This window comes from Gallus gallus, chromosome 20 (genome assembly GCF_016699485.2).
Source record: "Gallus gallus isolate bGalGal1 chromosome 20, bGalGal1.mat.broiler.GRCg7b, whole genome shotgun sequence".
In the NCBI taxonomy this organism is placed as follows: domain Eukaryota; kingdom Metazoa; phylum Chordata; class Aves; order Galliformes; family Phasianidae; genus Gallus; species Gallus gallus.
The window spans coordinates 1,605,213-1,629,242 of record NC_052551.1 but is presented as its reverse complement, the minus strand read 5'-3'; the positions used below and the strand labels follow the sequence as shown (position 1 = coordinate 1,629,242).

The 24,030-nt window shown below is 40.7% G+C and overlaps 1 protein-coding gene across 2 annotated transcripts in view; it reads right to left on the bottom strand.

Annotated features, from left to right (window-relative positions):
- Nucleotides 1-24,030, bottom strand: part of UQCC1 (ubiquinol-cytochrome c reductase complex assembly factor 1) — a 52,501-nt gene that overhangs the window by 7,801 nt on the left and 20,670 nt on the right. For both annotated transcript variants that reach the window (XM_015296246.4, NM_001006285.2), the window contains exon 7: nt 20,348-20,456. In XM_015296246.4, coding sequence (XP_015151732.2) covers nt 20,348-20,456 — 109 coding nt within the window. The remainder of the gene's footprint in view (nt 1-20,347; nt 20,457-24,030) is intronic.

Here is a 24,030-nt window from a genome sequence, read left to right as displayed (position 1 = left end):
GGTCCAGAGCGATGGCTGGAATAACTCACGTGCACCTCCCTGGTGCAAACTGCCTACTCCTTTTGCCTGTATCTTTTACCTCTACCAACAGAATAATTTAATATACAGCGCTTCTCCCGAGGGCTGAACTATGCTTCCATTGGTAAATCATCTTTTTAATTATTTTACACACCTCACATCTTCTACAAATAACAAAACACTGACAACAGGAATATGGGGTAGAAAATCAGTTCTCCAGTGGAATGAGCACTACTGCCTTTGACGTACAGCTTATGACAAGGCTAAAGGAAAGCTGTGAAATAATCACATCTAGTATCTTAAAACTCATGAAAGCGTGAACCACATCCCAATGCATCCTTAGCATCCCTAAGAGACGCAACTTGGTGCTTATACAACAAACTTTTCTACCAAAACATGACTTAGTTTTTACCGTGCTAGCAGATCTCCAGTTCAAATATTCTTCCATTAAACCACTATCTTTTTTCATCAGTTGATTTTTATAGAAATGCACATAGTGCAAACACAAGGAAAATTCCTTTCATGTCAGTTACTCATATTTTTCCATTAATATAAACTATTAAAATCCATGCAGATATTTTATAGGCTATCAAGATTTGGTGACTGGTTATTACTGAATGTTTAAAAAAAGAACTAAACATAAGAAATCAGAGGGTTAAATGATGACTGCAACTTCTGTAATGACTTAATTAAATTTTTATTGAGTACATAAACTATGATGTCATTTCTACCCAACCATGCTCAAACTTTCTATACGTGTCAGAGATCGTGGTTTTTCTCAATAGAACGTACTTCTAAATAAGCTGCACTTCTACAGCTCTAATAAGGGGGAGCAGGTCTCATGTAACACACTCAATAAATTATCCTTCCATTTTTAAACAAACAAATTCCATGAGTTATTATATATTTGCCACGCACTTTTTATGACATAATAAAAATGTTACCTCAAGGATTACTTAACACATACTACAAATGTTACAGCAGGCAACTGCAAGGGGCAAAGAAAACAAATAGTCCCATTACAGAGACAAGTCCTGGACTATATGTCCCTTGGGACACAGCTTTCTGTACTAAAAACAAAGAGCAGCAGCTTTAAGTTAGCAAGAAATAGATTGATGAAGGAGATAACCAAGTTAAACAAACACGGCAATAAATACATCTTAAAAGACAAACAGTTTAAAATATAAAATGTGACTTTGGGGATGGAGCAGTATCTCAGGCAATAAAATTACATTTAAAGGAATACTGCAGTTTCTGAAGAATACCACAGCCTAGGTTAAGTACAATCACGGCAGGAAAATAAAACCCTCTTCTTTTTAAAGTAAGAAAAATGAGCAAATCCATATCAGGGTTTGTTGGAAATGCTTCCTCTTGTCTAACATGTACCTATTCTTACCACTAGCAAGTTTCAGGATCTGGTTGGTCGCGACTCTGCTGACTCTTCCACAGTTCATTATTAAGAACAAGAACTGCCAGACAATTCCAAGTGAGTAATTGCTAATAACAAGAAAGAAATCAATAACATCTGGAGTTCTTCTAAGAACTAAGCCCTTTGCCTTCTTTGCAACAACCCATTGTAGAGCTATCACCAGAATAAATTTACATCCATCACCTTAATTGACAAACAGAACCATCTTAGCTTAAAACATGGAATGTGTTTTTGTACGTCTTCCTACTACACATGACAACTTTTCATTAAAACACTCAGTCATCCCACACTGCCTGCAAAACTACAGCGTGTGCTCTGCATTGTTATACTGCAGTGAGAAACCTTATCTTCAGCTTCAACAGGTCCAACATGCAGAGCAGCCAGATGCTGAGGCTTACTGCTATCCCAGGCAACTTACTATATCATGTTGCAGTTGAGGTTTTTTTATTCAACAAAATTTCTAGGCAAGAGCACACTGCTTTATTGCTTATGCTAAACATGTATGGAAATATCTCATGTACAGGTACAGTTAAAATGAAAGCTGCTTGAGGATAAGTCTGCATTAATCCTTTCCATTGAATGGAGAATGTTCTTTCATAATGAATCTCCTCCTCACCTCCACTTACCATCTTTGGTTTACACTGCAGAGAAGTCCCAAAGGGCAGAAGCTGGAAAATAATGTGCTGAGATGTGCTCTGCCTGAAAAGGGATATTCGGCCCATGAGATCAGTCCAGCACCAGCACAGAGTGAAGATCAGACCATGTAACAGGGATGCTGGATCGTCAGCTGTTTCTCTCAATGTAGATGTTCCCATTGGGCCATAGCACATGTGAATGCTGACAGAGCTGCCATCTCCACAGGCTATATTATTTGAAAGTATTTTAACAGGAATTTCTTTTTGGTATGTTTTTTTGCCAGCATGTATTGCCCTTAAGCTACTTTAACACATTAATCCATCCATAGACTATAAAGCCAGAAGGGACAAGTCTAATCTCACCTTGTGCAAGCACTGGTCATTGAATTTCATGCAGCAATTCCTCTCTTTAGGCCATAAGTTATGGTTGAACTAGATTTTTTTATGAAGAGATTTCAGCCAGCAGAAATGATTAGATCATAGAACCTGACCCTCTGCATATCACAGGCCATTACATTTCACTGAGTTCCCTCTGTACTAAGCTCAGTAAGTTGTGCTTGGCTAAAGCATATCACCCTCACAGCTGAACATGTGTATCTCATTTCATATTTGAATTTTCTGGCTTTAGCTCCCACCCCCTCATTCTCATTATGCCATTCCTGCTAGAATATAAAGCTTCTTCTGTACCGTACAATGCATTTGCTCCTGCATACACACACACACTAAGAGTGTCACCAAAGTCATCTTTTCTACCAAGCTGAGGTTTGTTGAGGTAAGTTTGTGCTGGGTGCACTGATGTGCTGCATCATCGGAGCACACCCGCAGCAGTCATAAGCTGTGGCAGCAAAGTAGCGTTTTATGCTGATGCAGTGAAATTAGCCCATCTCTTGTGCAAAACAAGTCATGCAGGTATGAGAACCCTTCTGCTGTTATGACTGAGTCTACTCCAAGGACTTCTGCTTGCCATGCTGTCATAAACATGAATCACTCTTATTTACACTTTTGATTATTGGAACACTCAGTGTCAGCAGAAGTTCCTGAAGAAGACGCAGGACAAACCTTTCACAATACTTTTTGCCATTTCTCTGGCATTCAGGCTTTTTTTTTTTTTCTTCCTCTCCACACCTTTCCCAAATCTGCATTTGGAAAGAATGACATATATACAGGTGTTTACATGAGTTGTAAATAAAGTAGCCACAGTTATATATAGGCATTTGAAGTGTTTTGCTGCCCTTTTAATAAATGCACATGGCATAAAATGGAGAAGACTGCATACAGCCCTTTTCTTTCTGCCAATAACATAACTACTACTTGTAGGACCATAGTCTTGAAAATGACCGAGACTGCAGTTAAGATCAAAAAGACTGAATTAATAAAGCAGATTAAAAATACCCTCTTAGCAAGGGGCCGAAATGGCTAGCTCCTTCAGGCAACTCCACATAGCTGAATGACAAAGAAATTGCAGAAATTATTTTTCCAATCTTCATTTTTTGAGTCATTTATTAACCACTGATGCTTTGTCTGCAAATGAGGCCAAGTTTACTGGCTTGCAATTAGCTGCAGCTGTGACTCCCCGTATACTTTAAAATACTAACTTTTTGATGGATTCTCTAATTTTCTAATTAAAAGTCATTAATTTTGTAATGCACCACAGCAGATAATTAACTTCAGCTAATGGTCTTTAAAGCCTTCCTAAGTGTTCAGTGACAATCTATTTCAACATTGCACTAACCTACACTAAAGCTAAATATATTTTAGATTGTATCAGAACCAGTTTCTGCCAAATGTCGAATCTATTAAAACAACATGTTATTGGAAAGAGGTTTTTTATGCTCTGCTACCTTCATAACTGCAGTTACCAATAACACACCTCAGAGCACGCATGTTTTCCAGGACGTAGAAAAGCAAGTTATGCTACATTATCTACATATTTTAGTAAAAATAGTGATGGTCACCCCTAGATGTCTAGTAGAAGGTATGTTTCTATCTTGCAGTCCATTAATTTGGAAACTGCCATGGTAACAGTAAAAAAATGCAGAGGAGGTCACCCTACAATCCTAATCATATTAAATATATGGGGGCTTATTTTGAATTCTTCTTTTCTCTGTAGTGCATGGCTGGCAGAGCTCACTGACAACCTCTCAAGACTGAGATCATGGAAGAAAGGTCGAATTGCTGTGCTCTCTGTCTAGTTGTGCTGATTCTCTGTAGAGGTGAGCAGGTGTAGAGGATTTTTGCTGTAATGCCTCTCAGAAAAATCACTTGTTAAAATCCTAAGACTGATCATTAAAATGTTTCTGAACGCATCAGAAGCAAGAATTCTCACTGAGAGACTGAAAGGAAGTTACACAATCAAGTTTAAAAGAGGCACTTGGAGAAGACAGTAGTGAAGCAAAATAAATCATTAGGGTAGATATTCACCACGAGCACTTAACAGAGATCCCATAAAACCTGATCTCATTACTGAGACAAACCTGAGTAACTGTGAGAAAGAGTCACATGCAACTGTACTGGAGCAGACTAAGGGTCCACCCAACACACCATCCAGCCTTCAACAGTAGCCAGATACATTAAGAGATCTAACCAGAGTGCAAGCTGACATACACTTCCTCAAAGCATTCTCCCAAACACTCTGAGCTCAGGCATTTCTTAACCGTTGATGTGTTTACATAGCAACCTTTAGAAGGTCTCTATTTCAAACAACTTATTCAGTGAACTTTCTGCATCTACAATATGCTTCAGTTCCCTGGTCTACTACTCATGAGAACGACCACCTGCTGCTTGTTCCTTTTGGAAGTGGTGTCTGCTGGCTTCATCTGATGGCACTGATGTTTCTCTGGATGAGACTGAATGAAGTGCTCCACCATCTCACTGCCAGACAGGACTCAGAGCATCCACCATCTTCCACACAGTATGATCTGCCCACAGAAAAAGGCTTAACAGACCTCGAGAGCAATGAATTCCCCGTGTCCCCAAAGTTCTACACTACATGAAAAATAGTGGCTAATATTTAATATGATTGAAGAGCTGTGAAGCATAGAGTCTATTTTGACAAGATTTGCAGGTGATCCACGGGTGCACAAACTGATAGAAATTGGACTTACACTGGTAAAAATCAGTAGAGAATATAGTAATAAATGAAATTAAAAATCACAAATGATTATGATCAATAATATCCAGTGCTGGTAAATGTACTAGCAGTAGATGTTAAGAAAAAGCAATGATAAAATCTACAGAACGATGAGCCCATTTAACAGCTATAATTCAGGAAATGGATCTTGAAGAGCTTCTGTAGATAAATCTATGAAATTTCAGCTCAACATTCAATAGTTGAGAAAGACGAATAAATTTCAAGAATTGTTAAGAAAGGAATACAAACCAGAACAGAAACTCTCATCTGCCACAAATCCATAGTGTGCCTGTATATAAAATGCTGCACAAACTTCTTGCATTTTCCTTTTGGAGAAGACATTTAAAAAGAAGTAGAAAACAGAGAAGATCAAGATGATCAGACACATGAGGACATGCTAGCTGTATTCAGGTAGGAATGAGGAAGAAGATGATGGGAGAGGTAAAACCATGAGTGGTATGGAGCAAATAAACAAGGAATTATTCCTCTCTTTCTTGTAAAAAAAAAACAAAAGGAAGCTGATGAAGTGTCCAAAAATACTTGAAAAACAAATGGAAATACTTTCTCATGTAGAGGAAGTTTTCTTATTAATCTGTAGGAGTCGTTGTCACAGGACATCAGAACCCAAAAATACAAAAGGGGTAAAAAAAAAAAAAAAAAAAAAAGAAAAGAAAAAGGACTGCACATTCACTGGGGATTAAATAGAAATTAAATAGAACCATGGAGTAAGCTGAGTTGGAAGCAAGCCACATGGATCACCAAGTCCAACCCGGCCCCACACAGCAGCACCCCAGCACAAACCCTATGGCTGAGAGCGGTGTCCCAGCGCTCCCTGAGCTCCGGCAGCTCGGGGCCGTGCCCGCTGCCCTGGCAGCCTGTGCCATGTCCAGAACCCTCTGGGGCACGGCCTTTCCCTGACCCCCACCGGACCCTCCCCTGGCACAGCTCCGTGCTGTCTATGGAGAGTTGTCCCATTCCAGGTGCAGAATCCGCCACTTGCTCATTAAACTCCATGCAGCTTGCCCAGCCCTCCTGTTTGTCGAGACCTCTGTGCAAGGCCTCCCTTCCCCAAAGGGAGTCAACAGCTCCCCCCAGTTTAGTGCAGTCAGCAAACTTTTTAGTACAGCTTCAAGTCCTGCACCGCAAGTCATCTATGAAAACATCAAAGATGACTGTCCCTAAAGCGGAGCCCTGCAGAACCCCACTGGTGACCAGCCACCAGCCTGAGGTAACCTCAGTTACTGCATCCCTTGAGTCCTGCCCATCAGCCAATTGCTCACCCATCACACTATGATTGTATTTAATCGTATATGTGCATGTGACAGTTCCTACACAACTTTCACATTACTCATTAGCGAATGCTGACAGGGCATACCAGAAGAGAGATGCTACACATTTGTTTTGCTTCATATCCTTTTCCCAACAATCTCCAGTCATTGCTAGAAGTAGCACACTGGATCTTCATCTGACCCTACAAGATGACTGCTTAATATATTCTGTTTCATTATGTTTTTCACTGATGTTTGCAGAGAGACTGACATCTCTTTGTGCATCTGCTCCTCCTTAACTTGCAGCAACAAAGCTGCAGTCCACTAGATCACAAACTCTGATCCTCAGCTCACTTTGCTGACTTCCTATTAACTTCACCTGAAATAAGCCAGTGTGATTAGAACAGAAATGCTGCTTGTAGCACAGCTATTAGTAGCCTTACAAGAACAGGCTGCATATTATGTAGAAATGCTAGAAGAATGATCCTGCTCGTAGCAAATAATTATTTCTCCCTGGTGAAAAAAGTAAGGAAATGCTTTCTCCAAGGAGTTTCCAAGTTTCTTCTGGGTAGCAGCAAGCAAGTCACCAAAGCAGCTGTTCTATCTCCTCACCAAAAAACCTCCCCCCCCCCCCAACAAAAAAAGAATTAATTTCATTTCAAAATGGAGGGGCAATTGTTAGATTCCATGCAATTAGTAAGCAATTAACCAGCCTAAACTTTGATGCTAGTATCTAGTACTGCCACAATCTTTACCTAGTAACAGAGGCCAAGACAAATGCAAACACTCCATCTTTGAAATTCCTTTCTTCTGCGTCTAAGCTTGGTTGTGTTTGCTCCATCAGACGTCCAGCTATCTTCTATCATGGCCCTGTTTATACATGACCTGTTGGACATTCTGCCATCAGTTGTACGTTTGGGTAGGATTGAAATTTGAAGTCGCATTGCTTTCACCTTCTACCAGTATTCTGCACCTTCTGGTTTCAATCATAAGCTGAGAAAAGCCCGATTTCCCCGAGCACTCCTCCTCCCCAGGGCTTCAGGCATACGCATGCCATGGAATAGTTAACAGTTAAATATTTTCTTGCCAATATTTTAAGAGTGCAGAAGGTTCCAAATTGCTGGTAAAATAAACAATGCCAGACTGTGAAAACTCCTGCCTGCCATATACTCTGATGTTAACAAGAGTTTCTTTATTACTGTAACCTTTCAGAAGCGAACAAAAATTATTTCTCTACCCTAGTTCTGCCCTCAAGTAAAAGGCAAAGGAGGAAAGCAAATAATGAAAAAGCCGCATGGTAAGATACTGTAAGTTTTCCATCTCACTTCTGCATTTCATTCAGGCTTGATGCTACTGTAGATAAATAAACTTCCAGAAGATCCTAAAAGAGCGGGCAAGGGTTTTAAGAGGGCAAAAATTTCCTCGTGCACTTTTTCCTAATTAGGGCATATGTAACCTACATGTAGGGCCATCATCAAGTACAGAATTAAACAGGGAATAGAAAAGAGTACATTTAGGGTGCTCTCAATCCCATTATTCTGCAGCTCTTTGGTACAAAGCTCTGTCTCCTGGGGCTATAGCCATAGCCAGGGACTCCCACCAGCTGCACAGTGTCCACCATTTCCTCAATTTTAAAAAGCCAAGACTTCACATAGAAGCTACCAGTAGAAAAACAGGCAGTGCCTTTACCACAAACTAGACAAATGAATTTATCATTCAGGTGACATTCTCAAAACAATCATCATTCACAGGCCTGCCAGCTTCCTGTTATCTACCACCTACATTTGATATTTATGCCCAAACCATCTAAAAATCAACTCAGATCAACGTTGCTTATTTTATATACACCAAGACTTCAATGATCCAGGCTCCCATCTGCATTATTCCACAACGCAAGACAAATATCCTTTTGTATATGCAGTTGTTCTTGTGGCCACAAGGCCAACTGACCAACCTGAAAATCAACATTATCCAAGCAACAAATAAAGATCGCTTACTAAGATCAGATATGCTGGTATTTTGGTAATGTTTTAACCTTTTGCGTTGTTTCCTGACCTTTGAATATGGATACAACATTCAAGCTCTTACAGAAGTATAATGAGAATTAGCTACTTAATACCAACAGAGATTGAGCCAGTGCTGTTTGTGCCCCAAAACAAAAGGGAACAGAAATAATTGAATCTACTGGATTCCCAATATAGAATGGAAAACAGAAGTCTGTCTGTGTGCACAAAAGCATCATGTACTGTTGCTTGTATGAAAGTAAAAGACAGTAAAGAAGCATGAAAGACAGCATTGAAATTACTCAAATACACTGTATTTGCACTTCATGACCATTGTCATTTATTTTACTGTGGGAGTTGTTATAAGCAACATTAAAGCAGTCATAAAGGGCTTCACAGTACTGAGAGTTTTATAAACAGGTAAAATGGGCTGCAGAAGTCAGAAAATGAAGTAATAAAATAAACTGAGTTCCAACAGAAAAATATAAACATCTGCAACCCACTTACCTATCCAGGTTACAAAGCACCGCAGAAGGTGCATTACAAACAGAGACACTGCATCTGCAGCAGAATTTAAGACTGAACGTTGAAGGAGCCGTGCAATTCAAGTGGCACAGAACCATCTGCAGGAGCAGAAAGTGTACCCTCCGTAAGTCTCTGGATGATACCAAGATAGGTGGGACCGTGGATCTGCTTGAGGGTAGGAAGGCTCTACAGAGGCACCTGAATAGGCTGAGTAGATGGGCTGAGCCCAGTCAAATGATATTGAACAAGAGTAAGTGCCAGGTCCTGCACTTGGGTCATAACAACCCCATGCAGCTGTACAGGCTTGGGGGAAAAGTGGCTGGAAAGTTGCCTGGCAGTAAAGGACCTGGGGGTCATGATCAACAGCTGGCTGAACACGAGCCAACAGTGTGCTCAGTTGGCCAAGAAGGCCAACAGCAGTCTGGTCTGCAACAGAAATAATGTGGCCAGCATGAATAGGGAAGTGACCATCTCCTTGGACATGGCATAATGAGGCTGCACCTCAAATATTATATTTGGTTTTGGACCCCTCATTAAAAGCAAGTGTTCAGGTAGAGAAATAAAGAAACTGAAGAAAAAAAATGACCTGGAGTTGAAAAAGGCAAAGCCATGAAAATGCTTCAACTTGTAAGTGTAGGTTTGAAATAAGCAGACAGGAGGACAGATCCCCAAGCTTTCATTGTGGACCTCTGCAATACAAAGTTGCTGGAAGAGCGTATTGAACAGAGGCAGTGTGACTGTGGAATCAGTGAAGCAGTATGGCAGACGTAACTGGTACTGATAATTATTAGCTGAATTAAACTGATTGTTAAACTGATTAGCTGAACATGAAAGAACACAAGAAAAGGGAGCAAGGATGTGTCAGTGACATAAAGAAAGATGTCCTGCAAAGAAACAAAGAGAATTAACAGAAGAAAGTGAAAAGGTACAGCAACAGACTAATTTCTCTACAAAACGAGAGGTAGGGAAGAAGTATGAGATATACTGACATGAGAAACATGAAAGCTGGTGAAAACCCAAAAAAGGGAAGAAGATAGAAGCTCACATGAATTCAGGGATCAGGGTAATAAAAAATGACCAAGGCCAACAAGGGGAAGAAAAAAAAATCATAGAGTAGCTTGGGTAGGAAGGCACCTCAAGGGTCATCAAGCTTCAACCTCCCTGCTCCAGGGCTGCCAACCGCTAGATCAAGTACTAGATCAGGTTGCCCAGGCTCCCATAAAGCCAACCTGTTCCAGCACTTCACCACTCTCGCAGTGAAAAACCTCCCCATGACATCTAATATAGGTCTTCTCTCTTTTAGTTTAAAACCATTCCTCTTCGTACTATCATTATCTACTCATGTAAAAAAATATTTTCCCTCCTGTTTATAATCTCCCTTTAAATACTGGAAGGCTGCAATGGTGTCTCCCCACAGCTTTCTGTTCTCCAGGGTGAACACCCTTAGCTCCTTCAGCCTGTCTTCATAGGAGAGGTGCTCCAGCCCCCTGAGAATCTTCACGGCCTTCCTCTGGACTATCCCCAAAAGCTCCACATCTTTCCTTTGCTGGGGGCCCCAGACCTGGATGCAGCACTCCAGCTGAAGGCCTCACGAGGGAAGAGAAGAGAGGGACAATCACATCCCTGCTCTGGGCCACCCACCCAGGATACTGTTGGCCTTCTGGGCTGCGAGCATACACTGCTGGCTCATCTATCATGACCCCTAAGTCCTTCTCAGCAACACTACTCTCAAAAAGTTCTTCTCCCAGTCTGTGTACATACCTGGGATTACCCTGACCCAAGTGCAAAACCTTGCACTTTGCTTTGCTGAACCTCATTAGGTTCATGGGCCCAGCTTCTGAGTTTATCAAGGTCCCTCTGGATGGTATCCCTTCCTTCTGCCACATTTACCGCACCACTTGACTTAGTGTCAAGGTGACTTGCAGATGGTGCACTTGATCCCATCATCTATGTCACTGATAAAGATGTTAAAGAGTACCAGTCCCAACACAGCCCCCTGAGGGACATCACAGGCCTCCACCTGGACACTGTCATTGACAACAACCCCCTGACTGTGACCATTCCAACAATTAATTATCCACCAAACTATCCGCCCCTGAGAGCCATATCTCTCCAATTTAGTGATAAGGATGTAGCCAAGACCATGTCATAGGCTTTGCAGAAGTCCAGGTAGATGACATTATTTGCCTTCTTTGTCCATTGATGCCATCAATCCATTATAGAAGGCCACCAGATTGGTCAGGCACAACCCTCCCTTGGTGAAGCATTCAGAAAACATTCAGAATTGGTGAGATTAGACCTTAAGTAGTTATCCATGTACTGCAAGTAAATGCGAAAATGAGGCATAACAGAAATCAGTACTACAGTCAATGCACCATGAAGGAGAGTCATATGCAGGGAAGTAAACTTCTATTTTTGCTGCTCCTGAAAAAAACAGAGTCATGCAAGGAAGGCAACCAAAACAGCATCATCACATTCTTATTACAAAAGAGAAGGAGGCAGAGATAAAGGCTAATCACCACAACTGTACAGATATTGCTAAAGCATGACAAAGATCCTTCTGGATTGAATGCACTGCCTCTCACAGAGAAAACCATGTCTCACAAACTGTGCCCCTTTCTCACCTGTAAACGGAGTAGCCTGAGAAGCTGCATTCACACTTTCCCTCAGAAACACAGGAATCAAAAATAGTTGCTAATTCTTCTGCAAAAATAAAGGCTAGAGAAGAGACCCCAAACTCTGAACAGATCTCACTTGTGCCATTTGTGCCCTAGAGCTAAGTCCAGAATTTACGCAAAATACAGCACTCCAATCACGCTGTTAAATCATACAGATTTTGAAGAGGAAGCAGAAGGTATCAGTGACATTCTACTTGCAGTGAAAATCACAGGCAACAATATAATTAAAATGTACTGAGAACTCTCAATGCTTTGATTTAGAAGAGACACTGATCTAGATACTTTGCTTAAAAGTGCATACATGTTTTCCTTGCAGCAGCTTAATATTATTACAGAACTACATTCATAACATGAAATACTTTGCTTCCAAGAGACTCATAAGAATTAGCCAAGCAAATCTTGGTTGTGGAATTTTGGGACAAACTCCAAAAGGATAGGAAGTTGATAACATAAATTTCAAAATACCCAGTACAACACCATGTTGTTTAACTTTGCATTGACTGTAGGCACAGCACAAGCTGAACCATGAGTGATACACAGAGCAATGACAGAAGCCAGCCAACACTGACAATCTAACTGCTGGGCCAGTTCTAGCTGCTGCCCAGTTCTGCTGAGCCTGGAGATGGCTGCAGGTTCAGTATGGGTCCCTTCCCTGTTTCCACTTCATCGCTATGCTGTCAGAAGAAAAATAATAGAGTTGTGGTGAGCAGCAATTCTGTTGCTCAGCATTGGATTTTGGGAGCTAGGCCATGCTCTGGGATTTGAGGAGCACAGGGCAGCACTTCGCGCCTACAGCGCGACACAGTAAAATCAGTTTTGGCACATGAGTCTCACAGGTGTAGAACGTGGGGAATAATGGAAGAAGCATTCCTTGGAAAGGCACAAGGCAGCTTCCAGTGTAGTTCTTGCAGGCGTCAGGGGGAGGCACAAAACAGACCAAGGACAAATTGCTGTACAGCAATAACATCCAACACATCCAGGAAACTGAAATTAAAATGTTTATGTCAAATTCTACAGCAAAATGAGGCAGGCCAGTTGAAAAGAACTCAAGCATATATTATGCCTTGATTTCAATGCCAGGTATCCTTGGCATGGGGCAAACATGCCTATTTCAGACCGTCAGGCACGTTAGTCCCACAGACCCTGGTTCTAAACTACATTAAAAACAGAACCTGTGAAATAGCCCATTCCTAACCTCTATGGCCTGGCAAAGCTAAGCTCTTATCACCAAGCACACTATCTGTGCCAGGCTTCATCATAGTTCGGGTATTTTCAAGGTAACATTCCACACACAAATATCCTTCTGTGTATTTAAGTTATAAGCAGATTACACTAAATATACTCTGGAAGCAGTGTCTGGTTCTCTTTTTCATTTATGGAATGACAAACTAATGATAGTTTGCTGTGAGCTTTAGAACTTTTTGAGAAGTGATCAAGAGTTTATGCTTTATTCCTTTTCTGCTTGCATCCCTGTTTCTTCTATATGCTGCTGGACTTTACGCAATCAGAATTAAATTCTGACTTTGAATTTGGTGTTCTGAAATCACTTCCCAGTGACATTCTGAAGGTGAGCACAGACAAAGCAATCGAGCTTCATGTCCTGTTGATGGAGGAAGAACAATGTTTCACCACAGACAAAGCTTCTGAGAACAAGCCAAAGATTCTTACGTTCCATCTTACTTGATTTGACATAAAACACATGCTTTTGGCTAGTTAAATGGCTAGTTAAAGCCTAAATGTCAGTAACCAACATACTGAAATTTTCACAGCCACCTATTCAAGATTTCAGAGTACCTTTAAGGGGAAAATATCTCCTTTTTTAAATTATTTTTTATTAAATTAACTACTCTATTGCATAGATCACAGTTGATTGTTTTGTACTCATGCACACTCCCAAGCACACAACATATACATTTGCAACTTTCTTCTGAAGCAAACAGTGCCCAGGATATGGTGTGACCCTGTCATCCTTTCCTACTCTGAATACAATATTGATAACTAGATGTAAATTATTCTATCAGGCTGTTCGGAATGTTAAACCTTCTCCTTGGAGTATTTCACACTCCTATTTAGACAGAAGTATAGCACCCAGTTCAAACTGGTCAGCTAGCCTTTCTCTCAAGCCAGTGGAGAAAAACCTGAAGCTCTCAAAGGGCAATCCATCCTGTCCTCAGGTGTGGGTTTGGTGGATCCTCTGTCCCCTTCCATGCGTACAGCCTTGCTGCAGCTCCATTGGTCACCAGACCCCTTCTTGCTAACAAAACAGCAACAACAAAGATCCCATCTTCTACATGACTTGTCTCTTGGGTTCATCTCAATGCTAAAGAAACAGGCCCTACAACTGCAATTTCAAGAACACTCCAACCACCAGAAAGGAATATACATTCACTCTACATGATCACAGGTAGTGCTCTTTTGTGCCAAGAATCTTGAGGTCCACAGTATTTTATGTTCTAGACACAAGTGTTGTCTACATACACGGTTTCTCTACCTAGAGAAGCAGTTTAATGCTTAACTTTCTACGTGTGGATTATTTTCTTAAGAGAGAGAAGAAAAGCCATCATCTTATATTGGACTGAAGAACTGTCAATAAAAGTATTTTTCTGTATTTCTTGCCCTGATCAACTACAGATGAAGAGCCCTGGTAACAAAAACCACCAAGAGAGCACAAGAATTACTGGATCCACAAGTGGTGCACAGTATTGAGGCAGCCTGGCTTTCATGCTCTGCAAATATAGCTGTTGGTATCCTAACACTTTTCTTCTCAAAACGTCCTCTTAACATTGCATATTTAAAAACACACGGACCATTTGAAACTACAACTTTTCCTCTTTAGTTGTACAGATAAACCAAACAAAATCATACTTTCCTTCTGCTCCAGTTCTCCTCCTGTTCTCCCATAACAACATACTTTGTGTTCTGTGCATCCCCATTTGACCCATGATTTCCCACAAGACTTTAAAGACTGGCCTGAAAGGGACCTCCTGAACTTTCAAGCACTGTGGGTGAACCAACAGCATACTTCAGTCAGTACAAAGTTTGAATTCAATCTCAAAATGCTATCAACTTTATGCCATGTCCTCATCTCCGAAAGCCATTCCAGAATCACACTGGTCTCACTCTCACTGTGATTTCTGAGTCCTTAGGTAAGTGTCAGACTTTTAATTCTCCACAAAAATAACAACTTGAAATGAACTGTATCACGTTTAGGCAAGTCCAGTAATGTAGGATGTAAGCTTAAGTTCTGGCTGGTTTCTGTTTGCTTGTTTTGTTAGTGTAAGGCAAGACGATATTTTCATCTCCCAATGTCTTTTCACAATTAAAAGACAAAATTGTGTTCAAGTTTACAGAGCTAAATTCTGCTCTCAGTTACACTGATGTGAACCACGTTATTGATTCTGATGGCGTTACCTCAGATGTACACCAATGTAACTGAGAACAAATTATGGGTCACTGTATATAAACAGCTCTGGCTATGAGTATAACAAAGGCTGCATTGTGCTATGTGCTGCAGAGCCAATAAATGAATTCAAAAGACACCTAGATGTGTTCCTGGAAAAAGAAGGGGGCAGGGGTCCTGAGTGGTCTGGTGGGAAAACAGGAAAGTGGGATTAAGATAAATTAAAACAGGTTTGGCACGCCGGGTTGTCAGCCCCTCTTGTTCTTATCTCTTTTGCAGTTTTCAGAACATGTACTGTTATAAAATGGAATTGTCCTTTTGCACTGAAAATGTCTTACTTGTTTCAGAAGCACAACGCTACCACAACACACAGCAATATTGCTGCCAAGGAGAGCCCAACAACAGCTTTCATGTAGTTGGATAAAGACTGAAGCATCTAAGACAGCATGTGATTTGCACCAGTTTTTGTTGTTCTTTTGAGTGGATTCTGTTTTTTCTTTTTTTTTTCTTTTTCTTTTTTTTAAACTTTAAAACAAAAATAATAACAATCACATTTCTGTTGTCAAACAATCAGCTGAAATTCTGATCCATGGAACTCCAGCATCCAAAAGCCCTTCTGATCAGGTCTGTAGCATCATCTAAAGGTATTCAAATATACTCAGACCCACAAGAACTGCTTTCACATTCACACAGTTACTGCAACAATACTCAGCTCAGGTTAATATTCAGGTTGCTGAAGCACTCTGATAGGAAGACAAATGGCAGCAATCTCCAGTATTGTCTGTATTCCCCTTACAAATGGATGAAGCATCTGCCCTTTTGAGGAGCATAAATCTATTCAGTGCAAGCCACAAGGTGGAGATCTCTGGCAAAGCAGGATCGAAAGGAAGCCTTGTACCCAGCCTAATGTTACTATTAACACTTGGAGCCATTGCATCAAGCCAATTTTTCTGTTTGTTTTTAAAGTTTGATAGAAATGTCACTAGTGGAAAAATTAAGTAAAGAGCACTGGTTAGCCACAGAACTGGACACACCTGGCTGCAAACCCACCAAAAGAAACTGACTTCATTAGTAGTAGGGACAGCAGAGTAAAATTTATATCTGAAATATGCCTGCACCAGTAGAATTTGCTGAGGCCACAGGCTCTCCGTGTGTTTTTACAGCTGTGTCAAGTTTTGGTTTCTGACTCTTGCCGACATTCAGGAGTGCTGAAGGAGCTCAGGCTAACAAGTCCCAAAACTTTGTAGCTGAGATTTAGATTTCAGCAATTTTAACAACCAGTTTTTGAAATAATACAATCTCCATTTGGAGTTGGAGCTGATGTAAATTAGCAGTTAAAATGCCTGGCATTCTATCACTTTCAGCTCCAATGAACTTGTATACTTAAGAGCAGATGGCATATTTTAATAAACCATCAGTATCAATTCAGGAATATAATATCCATTTTCTGCATCAAGTGCTGGAATTGCTGCTAGATATGAAAACGAGCTGAAGAACTGCAGCCTGGTCTGTCAGCAAGTTCAGCTAATTGCATCTAAGCAGCAAGTTTCATGCAGGTGCTCTGTCCCTTATACCACAATACAGCAGTGTACAAGTCCACTTCAATGCTGACCACTAATACACTGCAGGACAGAAAAAGTCAGGTATAGAATGACCTCACCACGTGGGACCTGTGCAGGTGATAGCTTAGTGCCCTAAAAGAGTTTAGAAAAGTTTCCTTTTGTTTGACTTACTTCTGAGAAAGGCTCAGATTATGAAATCTGAAATCATCAGCAGAGAAACATTAATGCCATCATTTTTTTATCTACTATTCTTTTCTTGATAGATTTAATTACCCTCTTTTGAAGGCAGAGTATATGCTGACTGCAAGACTGAACTGCTTGAGAATAAGTAACGGTTACACATACTCTCAGTCAGCTCACAAATGTTTTGTCAGAGCATGAGAGGGAAGGCAAAGCATTACCTCAACTTCATTTAAAATGAAACACTAAGCATAACATATCAGGACTAATAGGCAGAACCTAACACTGAGGGTAAGTGTCCTTAGCCTATCCTCTCTGCTCCTTGGAACTGCTTAAGCTGAGACGTGGGGAAGGAGTTCAGTCAGAGTACATGCGTGTGCAGTGGAGTCAAATGAGGAAGGGTGAGCAGGAAGGGGCAAAGTAGGAATCACCTGTGTAGGGCCATGGCCACCGTGGGATGGTAGGCTAACATCACTAGCAAAGAGGAAAGGAATAGAGATAAGGAGCAAGGGAACAGCTAATCTCTTTGAACGTCCATGCATAAAGTATTTTCATCCAATACACAATAAATACTACCTGAAGATACTAAAGAGTTCAAAGTTGACAAACTGATGATTGAAAGATTAGGAACAATTAAAAGATGAAAAAACACTAAAACAATCACGTAAGCTGTGTACCTTCACAAACAGTATGGGGAAAAGAGCAGTCCTGATTTCCAAGTTTACTGTCTAGCACACTTCACTATTCTTTCTTACACACTCTTAGTACCTAGTCTAGTAAGCTGTTACCTCGAGAGTTCACCTTCTCTTACAAGGAGTCTCATTAAAATCAATGGGCCTCTGTGCAGCTCAGCTATATTAAATATATGCACAGATGAAGCTGTTTGTGGGATCAAGCCCTTAAATGTGTACATACTTTGTTTAAGGATCAGCTATTGCCACATAAAAGCTATGTTAAGACTAGGCAACAGCCAAAAGCCTATCTTGGTACCAACATGAAATACATCACAGGAATCATTATTACAGTCCAAGCCTGTTTGCTATTATGTTGCACTATCATCATTAAAGATTGTGAAATTTAAACTCAAAGACAAACTGAAAAAATGCCTAGCTTGCCAGGCAGGGAATGAATGGCATTCAAAAGAACTCTTTAAGAACTCTTCAGTTGCATCATACAGCAACCATACAATTATAATAAGCATTTATTAACGTTTGAAGCTCCAGATTGGATGAAAAAATAAGGACACCCTTTTTTCTTTTCATTTAAAACATTTTTGGGGGAATTTCAAGAGAAAAGGAATAATTCAGTTTGCAGAAACGGTTACGTGCTTTTCTTCACAAAGAACAGCCCGTGAGTTCTATCTTCTCCCCTTCAAAGTTCTTCATTAAACTTCATACAACTTTAACTTACACCATGCTTCATTTTTGAGTTCAGCATGCTTGTCAGAGTAGCAAACAGTTTTGCTTCTCTTTGCTGCTTGCTGCTGCTTCAAACCCTGCAAGGAAAACTAGATGATGGCATTTGAGGTTAGTTGATATAAGGAAAAAATCAATGTCAAAAGGAGCAGAGAAATAGCTTTCTGTCCAGAAGTAGCATTCTCTCTCTGCCCAGATGGAGTTCAAAAAACCACAAAGGGATTTTTGGAGGGTTGGGGAGCAGTGGTGTAGTTTTTTTTGTTTGCTCTTATAAAAAAGCAACCTTAAATTTACACCCACATCAAGGATCTGAGCTGTCTTCAGTTCCTACAGAAACATGAAACAACCATTGCTATGACATGGAAGGCACAGGAAAAGGACAAAAACATGTAAGTTTCCCATTTAATTCCATCTTTTTCCTCATACTTTTCACACACCACTGGGCTACTTAATGTTTTTGTTTATCTCTCTTAGCCAGGACTAGGTTAGAAAGGAAATTAAGGCCAAAAACACAGGATAACGAAATACTGAAAACAAAATAAGTGAGAAATACAATTAAAGATGAGTTTAGAATGCTAATTAATAATTTGCAATGCTTGAAGTAAATACAGAGATTTTAGAACAGCCGGTTAATAATGTGAGGTGTTTGCCATCTGGCCTTCAAAACTTTTCCAGAAACGTATTCAGTTCCTCTGCTTTGTGAAGTGCTTGTGCCCAACCTGCACTGCACAAAAGCAGCTGTTTGAAACCTGTTATATGAGTATTTATATCATTGTCTATCTCCTAGAATGAAAAAATACTTGAAGAGCTTTAGAAAAAAAACGTGCTACTAAGAATGCCCTGTACTAGCTATCATCTAATTTGCCCAGGCTTGCTCACACTACCGCATGGCATCTGTCCAGGACAGGAAGGATTCTCATCTGTTTTTGTCTTGCCCATTAATGTAATCTTGCCCATTAAATGTTGCCCAGAAATTTTAAGATGCCTAAATTTAGACCCATCTTAAAAAGCTATCTGTAACACAGGAAAGCTAATTTCCAACAGAAATATTGAAAATATTGATAGACTCACTGAAATTAGAACAGAAACAATGTTTTTGAAGACCATGTGCAAAACACAATATCAACAAAAAGACACTTCTGGAATTACTGGTGGGATCTCACACCAAATCTTAAACTCACCTGTTAATTTCCTTGTTTGTCACAAATAGGTACACAGACAAACCTCTATTTAATAATTTAACAATTCTGTGATGCTGGAAAAATAAGTATAGAAGACCTTTCCTAGCCCTGTTCTCTCACTAGCAGCATCCTGAATACTGACATCCTCAAGTACATCAGGTCTACTGCCACCCCTGTCATGTTGGAGTTGTGAAAACCATCTCTGTAGGGCCCTCTCTGAAGACTGTCAACAACATGATGAGGGAGAAATGTATTTACAGACTACAAGGCGAGAAACAACTATTACAATTACCTAGCATAACCTTGCTCATGGTATAGGCCAAGAAGACCCAGTCTCGTTCTTCTCTCAAACTTCCAAATCAACTATCCTTGGAGTTACGCTTTCCTTAATGCTTTTCTATTGAGATGAAGACTAGATATACTAAGAATCCAGAATGAAATTTAAACTAATGAAAAGTACATAGTCATGTGCAGGAACTTAACACAATAACTTTGTCCCTTAATCTTCCTTTTACTCACCATCCTGGATACAGAGAAAACTCAAAGCTCTTCTGGAATGACTTAAATTGCAGTTGTAAGCTTGGCACTAGTTTCTCCCTACCCAAGCTGCCCATCCTGTTACAGCAGCATCCTTGTTTATGCAAACACATGGCAAATATTTGAAAAATTAATTACTTTCAGGCAAATCAGCATCTTCATCCAGGCCATGATACAGTTACCAAAACAAAGTTAGTGGATCAGTACAACAGCTGAAGGAATGAGTGGCCAAGTTGATGTCCACTTGTACCAGCTTAAGCTCGTAAAGAAATACACATGCAGCTACAGATTATTAAACCTTCTTCCAAGATATGCAAAGTTACAAATTCATTGCAAGAGCTCAGTCACTAAAATCATCAAGATTATCAACACCAGAGTTAACTTACCCCCATCACCTTGCCACGCTGTTCAACATCCTCCCACATACAATGAACGATATAGCGACACATGTATTTTCCTGCTCGACCCTCCTGCTTCATTCGCACCAGACACATCCTGCAGGAACATAAACACCACATCCATAGCTTTTAGTTTTTCAAGTTTAAAGAATAAATTTAATCAGTTTCAGCTCATTTAAGAGTCTTCTTACAGCATGTGCTTTTGTCATCAGTTAATAAAAATAAGATTTTTTTAAAAAACAACCATCATAAACTTGTTCATTCTGTACTCAAGAGCTGTATCTGTTGGATTTCGGCCAATCCAACTACGGAAGAGTGACAGTGGATTCTATTTTGGCTGACAGCACTGTAATCTAGTTAAGCAGTACTGCAACTTAAATTCCACAGCCTTAAGAACATATCATCCTTTGGAGCAAGAACAAATGTCTTTTCTAATCCTAGGCTACAAGCCAGCTGTAATTCAGCTTGGTATACTAAAATGCTGGAAAAGACTGTACTAGCCAAGTAGTGAAAGCTTAAGCAGGTTACAGACTTCACCCAAACTCACATTAGCTATGTCCTAAATTATTTCATCTACCGGGGTCGCAGGATACACATCCAACCACTTGGCAAAACCCCTACATGCAGTACATGCTAGAAGAAATCACAAGTTTGTGAGCAGGATCTTAATGAGAATACCAGGTTGGGCTGTTTTACCTTTTTTTTCCTCTTTTTTTTTTTTTAATAAAGCATTAAAGCTACTCAAACTTTACTGCTGCTGTTCAGCCTAAAAAACAAACCATCACAATCAAACTTCTTTTTTTTTTTTAAACTATATCTCTAAACAGCACAAACTGAATCGCAGGCTGTTCCCTCACTGTGCTAGGAGATGAGCCCCAGCACCAGAACACATTCCCTACCTCACTAGTCAGCTCTGCTCCTGGACTGCAAGGAAAAAAGCCTGGCTGGGTTGGCTGAGTTGCTGGGATGACAGGATGCTCCAACACTGAAGCTGAAATAAGTCACTGCTTTGCACAAAGACATGCTATGCTTGGGGAACTGTTCATGTAAAAGCTTCTTCTCCCACCTTTTGAAAAAGCAAGAGAGCAGAGCTGCTACAGGTCGCTTCGAAGCAGCCATGTTACTAATAGTGAAAGCACTGCAAGAGTTAAGAGGTAAAAAGGGCTTATGTATCTGTTCATTTCTGCAGTGGAGATAAGATCTGGGCCTCCCTTCAGGCATTAGAAGTATTTGGTGCTCTGTGAATGCCAGCTCAACAGGGAAAATCATAAACATCTGAAACTTGTCTGTTGGGCTGACCTGTAAAAGGGCAGATGCCAATCTTCATGATGGATTCTATCTGATGTGATGATTAGTAAAGGAAAGTGTTTTTGTTGTTTTTTTTTTTTAACCTACAAAGGAAGCAAAACTTACTGCCAGCGATGAGTCACAGAGGTAAAACAAGCTGAAAGAGCTGCATTGCGACTATACTCTTTTCTAAATAGAACCACACATTTAAGACCCATTCAGCTCACACACCGATACCAAAAGAAGAAAAGCCCTTGGGCCAGAATCTGATTTCTACATGGAGGCTTTTGGAAACGGCAGCCACCAGGTGAGAGGCTGGTCAGGCTCCAGCATAACACAGTCCTGACAGAATGAGGTCAAAAGACTGGACAGGGGCTGAGGCATGGCAAGGAGATCAGTGATCAAAGGGGGCAAGTGAGCTAGAGAGCCTGGGGAGAAGATAACGGAGAGAAGGGGAAGGACAGCAGTCAACAAAGGGAACATTGCAAAGAGCAGCAATTTCTGGCTCAGGAAACAGAGCTGTAAGGATTCCCAAGGTATATATGGTGGTAGTGACGACCCGAATTCTGTTTAACAGCACACAGCAACCAAACACTATTAAGGTCATAGAATCATAGGATGGCCTGGGTTGAAAAAGACCTCAAAAATCATCTCATTTCAACCCCTTGCTATGTGCAGGATCACCAACCAGCAGACCAGGCTGCCCAGAGCCACATCCAGCCTGGCCTTGAACACCTCCAGGGATGGGGCATCCACACCTCCTCGGGCAACCTGTTCAGTGCGTCACCACCCTCTGTGTGAAAAACTTCCTCCTAATATCCAACCTAAACCTCCCCTGTCTCAGTTTAAAACCATTCCCCTTTGTCCTATCACGATCCACCCTCGTAAACAGCTGTTCCCCCTCCTGTTTATACGCTCCCTTCAAGTACTGGAAGGCCACAATGAGGTCTCCCCAGAGCCCTCTCTTCTCCAAGCTAAACAAGCCCAATTCCCTCAACCTCTCTCCATGGGAGAGGTGCTCCAGATTCTGTGAAGATGGTAGCAAGAAGTAAATCTATCAGCATCTTGCTAAAAGAAAAATGGCAAAGCTTTCTGCTGAAATGATGATCCAGAACTTGGAACACCTCTTTAGTTATCAGCCTTGACATGAGCCAGACACACAGCGAGCTTAAAACTTCTGTCTTACTTTCATCAGCTTCAAAACCTTTGTTCCTCTTGTGTATTTACATAATTGACCTGTGTGAAACAGTCAATTAGTAAGAGTAGTTGTATTCCAAATTTTTTGCTCACTTTCATGAAGTCAAAGAGAAAAACACTCAGCCTAAGACTTGGAAGCCTAACTTTGGGTTGAGAGAAGTATTTTTATACTACTCTCACTCAATTCACAACCTCAGGGGAAAAAAAAAAATAGCAAGAGAGACTTGGCAATCACCCCCACACGCATAAATACAAGTTCCCATCCAGTCTCCCTTCCGCAGCAGTGAACCAAGAGGAGAGCTCAGCGCAAAGACCAGCAGCTAACAACTGCTCACTGATGAGCAGGAATGGAGCAGTGTTCAGAGGAAAGCCTGCTACCCTCAGAGCCTAAAAGGTGGCTCTGTGTTTGGATGCATAGTGCTGTCATAGAGCTGTTCTGCAGCACCACGAGTGAGATCATGGAATTCTGCAGTTTATTTTAAAGTTTGGTAGTTTGTTACTACACCTGCCGTCTGAGGTTTAAAAAGACACACACTCTTTAAAGACTATAAACTTTCTAACTGGGTCAACACAGCGTGAAACATTTCATCGTTTCACTACAAGATCTGTGCTGCAGTTTACTCAAATACTGACTCATCTTTGTCAAACCATGAAAGCAAATCTACTCCAAACCATCTTCAGAAAATTATCTACTATTGCTTGGGGTGGATAATTTATGTCACATTTAAGTTAGGCAGAAAAATTACAGTAGAAGAAAGTCATACGTAAAGATGCCTGAAGAGGCATGTGAGCACATACACCTCCTTCTATCTTAGCTGAGAAGCAGCAGTTTCCAATAGGAGCCTCAGCTGTGACTGCTTCTGCCAGTATAGTAAAACACACTGGTTTAAGCTCCAGAAGCAGAATTCAGCACTACTCCATCCAAGTGTCGAGATGCAGCTCATTGCTATGCAGTCGATGTCTGATGAAGCACTATGCTTCCAAGGTTAAAGCCCACTTGGAGCTTCCTAGTACCCCCTGCACTGGGCCAGGCATTCTGCCTTCCTCAGGTGTTCCAAGGCAATTATTGCTAGGGTTACATCATACCAGACCAGAGAAATGACTCTGGTTTAACAACAGAAGTAACAACAACCAAATTAAAAGGTTGTTGTTTTGTTCTGTTTAACCCAAATCATTCATGAAGCACC